The sequence below is a fragment of the Schistocerca cancellata genome, chromosome 4, assembly GCF_023864275.1.
Source record: "Schistocerca cancellata isolate TAMUIC-IGC-003103 chromosome 4, iqSchCanc2.1, whole genome shotgun sequence".
NCBI lineage: Eukaryota > Metazoa > Arthropoda > Insecta > Orthoptera > Acrididae > Schistocerca > Schistocerca cancellata.
This window is the reverse complement of record NC_064629.1, coordinates 242421696-242427695: the sequence shown is the minus strand read 5'-3', so window position 1 is coordinate 242427695 and position 6000 is coordinate 242421696. Positions and strand designations below refer to the sequence as shown.

At 45.0% G+C, this 6000-nt stretch overlaps 1 protein-coding gene across 1 annotated transcript in view; it reads right to left on the bottom strand.

Moving 5' to 3' along the window:
• Positions 1-209: 209 nt before the first annotated feature.
• Positions 210-6000, bottom strand: part of LOC126183852 (39S ribosomal protein L37, mitochondrial) — an 85385-nt gene continuing 79594 nt past the window's right edge. Inside the window, exon 6 of the mRNA XM_049926139.1 lies at positions 210-614. Within this exon, the coding sequence (XP_049782096.1) occupies positions 357-614 (258 nt within the window). The 3' untranslated portion in view covers positions 210-356. The remainder of the gene's footprint in view (positions 615-6000) is intronic.

Below are 6000 nucleotides of genomic sequence, written 5' to 3'. Positions count from 1 at the left end.
GTACTGGTGAAATGCCAAAAATCATTGAACAAATGTCAGCCGAAGAGCCCGAGACAAATGCAGACAGGTAATGTGTCAAAATGGCTCAATAACTTTGCATTAACTTAACAGTTGTCCCATCCACTTGTAAACACTATTTATCAAATAATTGGTGACAAATTACTTTCTCTCATACAAATTGCGCTGTTTTTTTTTTTTATGAAATGGTGTTTACCAAAGGGAATTCATTTATTGCTTCTAAAACTGAATGTAATCACATGAATGTGGTGTAATACTATTACTGTTGGTATAACAGAAAAAGTTTACTCAGATTTGTCTATACAATTTGTTTATTTATAGTTGACAATAACATTCTGCTAGTGAAGACTATGTTTATAAAATCCCAACAATCTCTTAAATACCTCTGGATTATATCCTTCCAATGTTGGTTTACCTTTGATATAAGTACATGAATTAAATAATTGGATTCTTGGAATATTCCACATTATATTCTTTACTCCGTCTTTGCCATTCAGATTTAGTGTGTTGAGCTGGAACACTAAAAAATGGAACCATCTTCCATCTGTCTGTATGCACTGTATGGTGACTGGTTCTGGTAGGTTCTTGACATTGTCCTAGTGAAAGAAAAGGAATGAAGTAGAACATTAAAAACAACAAGATTGTCAAAGTTAACTCATTGTGTTTCTACTGTTGATATTTGCAGCCATTTCTCTTCAATTGCTACTGCATTATGCTTTATCATATACATAAGAAAAATTCCATATTTTACAAATGAATGTTTTACATGTGTGTACCAAATATGTTTTGTCCCTTCATGCTAGACACCTTCAGTAGTCTATAATACAAACAAAATTACTTAATTACTAGCTGAGTACCCGGCATTGTCCAAGTATGTCTTTAGTCCAGTCTTCTATTAGACAATCTTCTCCTTCTCCATCTCTCTGTTCATCTCCTCCTGCTCCTCTCTGTCCAATAGCTCTTCCCCCCTCCCCTTTTACCCACAGGTTTACTCACGTACACGCTTGTCACATACATTTCACATATATTCAACCTACTACATTCATATTTGTACACGCATTGCACACCTATCTCTAGCGAATTTCGCCCTGCAGTTTCATTTTCACACATCACAATGTTTATGACGGTCATATCTCCTGAACTATGTGTTGTACAATCACATATTTTTGCAGGTACATTCAATGGTATATGTGGATACTGTCTGCAAAATGTGTTGCAAATACAGTTAGCAGTAATAAATTAAAATGTCATGCCTGATGCGGTAGTTTTATCACGTGAAAAGCAAAAATTTAGTTAGCGATATTTTTTTTTTTTTTAATCATATTGCAGGGGGTGTCAGTGAGATCTGTAGTGATATATGGCAGCTTATTTAAATCTAACAATTTTATTAACAACTGCACTGTAGTGCCAAATAAACTGGTATAGGCATGTGTATTCAAATACAGAGATATGTAAACAGGCAGAATATGGTGCTGTGGTCGGCAACACCTATATGTGACAAAAAGTGTCTGGCGCAGTTGTTAAACTGGTTACTGCTGCTACACTGGCAGATTTAAGTGAGTTTGAATGTGGTGTTATAGCCAGGGCACAAGCAATGGGACACAGCATCTCCGAGGTAGCGATGAAGTAGGGATTTTCCCATACGACCATTTCACGAGTGTACCACGAGTATCAGGAATCTGGTAAAACATCAAACAAAAACATGGCTGTGGTGAGAAAAAGATCCTGCAAGAATGGGACCAACAACGACCGAAGAGAATCATTCAACATGACAGAAGTGCAACCCTACTGCAAATTGCTGCGGATTTCAGTGCTGGGCCATCACCAAGTGTCAGCGTGCAAACCATTCAACGAAACATCATCGATATGGGCTTTCTGAGCCAAAGGCCCACTTGTGTACCCTTGATGGCTGCACGACACAAAGATTTACACCTTGTCTGGGCTTGTCAACACCGACATTGGATTGTCGATGACCGAAAACATGTTGCCTGGTTGGACGAGTCTCCTTTAAAATTGTATCATGCAAATGGATGTGTGCGGGTATGGAGATAACCTTGTGAATCCATGGACCCTGCATATCAGCAGGACTGTTCAAGTTGGTGGGCATATGCAATTGGAGTGATATGGGACCCATGGTATGTCTAGATATTACTCTGACAGGTGACATGTACGTAAGCATCTTGTCTGATCACCTGCATCCTTTCATGTCCATTCTGCAGTCCAAGGGACCTGGGTAATTACAGAAGGATAATGCAACACCCCACATGTCCAGAATTGCTACAGAGAGGCTCCAGGAACACTCTTCTGAGTTTAAACACTTCCGCTGGCCACCAAACTCCTCAGGAATGAACATTATTGTGCATATCTGGGACGCCTTGCAACGTGCTGTTCAGAAGTGACCTCCACACCCTTGTATTCTTATGGATTTATGGAAGATAGCCCTGCAGGACATGATGTCAATTCCCTCCAGCACTACTTGAGACATTGGTCGAGTCCATGCCACAGTGTCTTGCAACACTTCCGCGTGCTAATGGGGGCCCTACATGATATAAGGCAGGTGTACCACTTTCTTTAGCTCTTCAGTGTATGCTATTATCCGGTCGGCACCTGACAAAGAAGTGAGGCAACGTGCCCTTCAGTAGGCAAATCCGACTCTAGATGAAGTCCTATCCATCGCACAGTCTTTTGAAATTTCTCGCGCCACTGGAGCGCAAATAGAGGAGTGGGGTGATGTTGGGGAAATACAACCTCTGTGCGCTGTTGACGACGCGTGCAGCATGTCCCCGCCTGCCGACGTGGCCGCAGTACGCTACACACGCAGTCTCGGCCTAACCGTAAACAGCCTTCTCAGAAACTGCAGCAAAACCCCCGGCAACTTCCTCCATGTCCGCAGTGTTTTACGAAACATTCACGCGAGGATTGTCCCCAATGTTGGGCCTTGTGTCACAATTGCAAAAAGAAGGGTCATGTGTCTTCCGTTTGCAAATCCGACCGCATACATGATGTTCATGACCGTGACACTGATTCTGATTCTATGTTGTCTGTCAATTGCACTTCTTCCCTTTCAGGGAAGTTATTCCTCACAGTCCAAAACCTTGGTCGGAATGTTCGCATGCAGGTGGATACTGGTTTTGCTGCCATTATCATTAATTCTCAGACATATCTTCCGTTGGGTTCTCCACTCCTATCACCTGTCACTCGGCAATTACGGACGTACAATAAACAGAAGATTTCTCTCTTGGGACAATTTAGTGCTGAGGTATCTTACAAATACGTCATTCGCACTGTTCCCATATTTGTGGTCGACCAGACTAACGCAGAAAATCTTTTTGGTTTCGATGCCTTTTGCGTTTTGGGTTCTCTATAGATGACTCTGTCAATATTGTCTCTGATGCTATTCCTTATGCTCAATTGGATTCCTTGTCGACGACATTTTCATCCCTTGTTTCTCCTGGGTTAGGCCGTGCAAACGACTTTGAAGCTCATATCACGCTCAAACCCACTGCTCGGCCTAAGTTTTTTCGGGCTCGGCCATTTCCTGTGGCCCTTCGTGATCGGGTAAAATGGGAGCTGGATCGTCTCACTACTTCAGGGGTCTTGCTTCCTGTCACTTCCAGTGAGTGGTCCTCTCCTGTCGTCGTTGCTAAGCCAAATGATGATATTCGTCTCTGTGGCGATTTTAAAGCCACTCTAAATGCACAATGCCTCATTGACACTTATCCTATGTCCCGACCTAAAGAATTGTTCACTAAACTTGCGGGTGGCCAGTATTTTTTTAAAAATTGACCTGTCAGAAGCTTATCATCAACTTCGCCTCGATGCTGCTTCCAGGCAGTTTCTGGACCTTAACACCCCTTTTGGCCTCTATCAATACCAACGATTGCCATTCGGGGTTGCCAGCACTCCTGCTCTCTTTCAGCGATTCTTGGAACAATTATTGCTCCCTGTCCTCTGTGTATCAATTACATGGACAACATTGTTGTCACTGGCTCCACCACTGATAAACATCTTCAGAAGCTCCGCACACTTTTTCATGTCTTACAGACTGCCGGTCTTAAGTTTAATCTTCAGAAATCAAAATTTTTTCAGGCATCTATCATGTACTTGGGGTTTCAACTCTCTCGGGATGGTATTCGTCTGCTTCAACACAGTTGCTGCGATCGATGCCCTTCCTCGCCCTACATCTGTTAAGGAACTGCAGGCTTTCTTGGGGAAAATAGCATACTATCACAAGTTTTTACCGTCTGCGGCGTCGGTGGCTCAGCCGTTGCATCGCCTGTTGCATAAAAACGTGCCTTTTCACTGGTCCGCGTCATGTGACGTGGCTTTCCGGAAATTAAAGGCTATGCTGAAACAGGCCCCATGCCTGGCTACTTATCGACCTGGCCAACATCTTGTTCTTGCCACAGACGCCTCTCAATACGGGGTCGGTGCAGTCCTTGCGCACCGTTTTTCTGACGGTTCGGAACAACCCATCGCTTATGCCTCCTAAACGCTCACGGATGCCCAACAAAAGTATTCTCAAATTGAGAAAGAAGCTTTGGCCATCATTTATGCTCTTCATAAGTTTGGTGCTTTTCTCTATGGCTCAAAATTTCATCTTGGGATGATATTCGTCCGTTTCAGTAAACTGTCGCTGCGATCGATGCCCTTCCTCGTCCTACATCTGTTAAGGAACTGCAGGCCTTCTTGGGGAAAATAGCTTACTATCACAAGTTTTTACCGTCTGCTGCTTCGGTGGCTCAGCCGTTGCATCACCTGTTGCATAAAAACGTGCCTTTTCACTGGCCCGCGTAATGCGATGCGGCTTTCCTGAAATTGAAGACTATGTTGAAACAGGCCCCGTGCCTGGCTACTTATCGACCTGGCCAACATCTTGTTCTTGCCACGGACGCCTCTCAGTACGGGGTCAGTGCAGTCCTTGGGCACCTTTTTTCTGACGGTTCTGAACAACCCATTGCTTATGCCTCCAAAACGCTCACAGATGCCCAACAAAAGCACAAACCACTTATTTCATTGTTTCATCCATCAATGTCACTTCCTGACAAGGCTGCACACCACTCTTTACTTGTCTCGTTTCAGTTATGAGATCCATTTCCGGCCGACGGCTCAACATGCGAATGCTGATGCACTGTCTCGCCTTCCCATGGGTCCTGATCTGGCATTCGATAGGGACGAACTTTTTTGTTTTTACCTGGATGTTGCTGAGCAGCGGGTTGTGGACGGATTCCCCATCACCGGGGACCAGCTGGCGGCTCCTACGGGTTCTGAACCTACCCTCTCCCGGGTTTTACGCTGTATTCAGAAGGGTTGGCCAGATCGTCCGTCCGCTAAGATTTCTGATCCATTGCGGAACTACTACGCTTTGCGCTACCGCCTCACGGCTAGGGATGGTGTCATCATCCTTTCCACAGACAACGCTTCGCCGCGCGTTGTGGTACCTGCGTCTTTGCGTGCTTCGGTCTTGCGCCTCCTTCACCAAGGGCACTGGGGTGTCTCTTGCACAAAATTTCTGGTGCGCCGTCATGTGTACTGGGCTGGAATTGACTCTGAAATAGCACACATGCTCGCTGCCTGCGGCCCTTGTGCGTCACAGGCCGCCACCCCGAAGTCATCTTTGTCACCGTGGCCTTCGCCTGAGACGCCCTGGGAGTGTATTCATGCTGACTTCGCGGGACCTTTTTTAGGTACTTATTGGCTACTCGTAACTGACGCCTACTTTAACTTTCCTTTCATTGTCCGTTGCACATCGCCTACCACTGTGGCACCCACAAGTGCTCTCGCCTGCATTTTTTCTTTGGAAGGCCTTCCCTCTACTCTTGTTACTGATAATGGTCCGCAATTTGCCTCTTCCGAATTTGCGGATTTTTGTGCTCATCACGGCATTATGCCTGTCACGGTCCCTCCGTTCCATCCACAATCAAACGGTGAGGCTGAACGACTGGTCTGCACATTTAAGGCTCAGATGCGGAAACTCCTGAC